General features: G+C 46.4%; 1 protein-coding gene across 1 annotated transcript in view; it reads left to right on the forward strand.

Moving 5' to 3' along the window:
• LOC131882369 (GEL complex subunit OPTI-like) overlaps positions 1-451 on the forward strand; it is a 1,128-nt gene extending 677 nt beyond the window's left edge. The window contains exons 3-4 of the mRNA XM_059229494.1: positions 6-47; positions 401-451. Of these exons, the coding sequence (XP_059085477.1) occupies positions 6-47; positions 401-451 (93 nt within the window). The remainder of the gene's footprint in view (positions 1-5; positions 48-400) is intronic.
• Positions 452-472: the final 21 nt, after the last annotated feature.

Consider the following 472-nt stretch of genomic DNA (forward strand, 5'->3'; position numbering starts at 1 on the left):
TACAGGGACAAACTGAGAAGACTGGAACCAAACAGTATTTGAAGGAGGTAGGAAAGGTATATTTTACCATAAATACTTCAAAGTAGCCATGTAAAGTATCTTCTTATGTCACAGACTCCTTCAATGTCTCCGATAAGAAGTTTTCAAAGCATTTTTTTGTTGCCAAAAAACCCTCAAAAGATCAAATCTTCATTTACATTTTTCCCCCCGAGCCCTCCTCATCAGTGAGCATGGGATCTGGCATCATGGCCCAAAATGGGAATCTGAGAATGGCCAGCCTGAAAAGCTGGACCATGCAATGCATGCCATCGATGCCATCCACCGAGAACACCCCTGGCGTTGGTGGTGAGTTAGGGCCAGCTCCACGCGTGCCTCATTGGGGATGAGGGCCTTTTCCTAGGCTGATTCATTCCCGGCAGACTCATCCGGGACTGAGAAATCCCGAGACTGAAACAACAACAGAAATCGAGTC

Source organism: Tigriopus californicus, chromosome 6 (assembly GCF_007210705.1).
Source record: "Tigriopus californicus strain San Diego chromosome 6, Tcal_SD_v2.1, whole genome shotgun sequence".
In the NCBI taxonomy this organism is placed as follows: Eukaryota; Metazoa; Arthropoda; class Copepoda; order Harpacticoida; family Harpacticidae; genus Tigriopus; species Tigriopus californicus.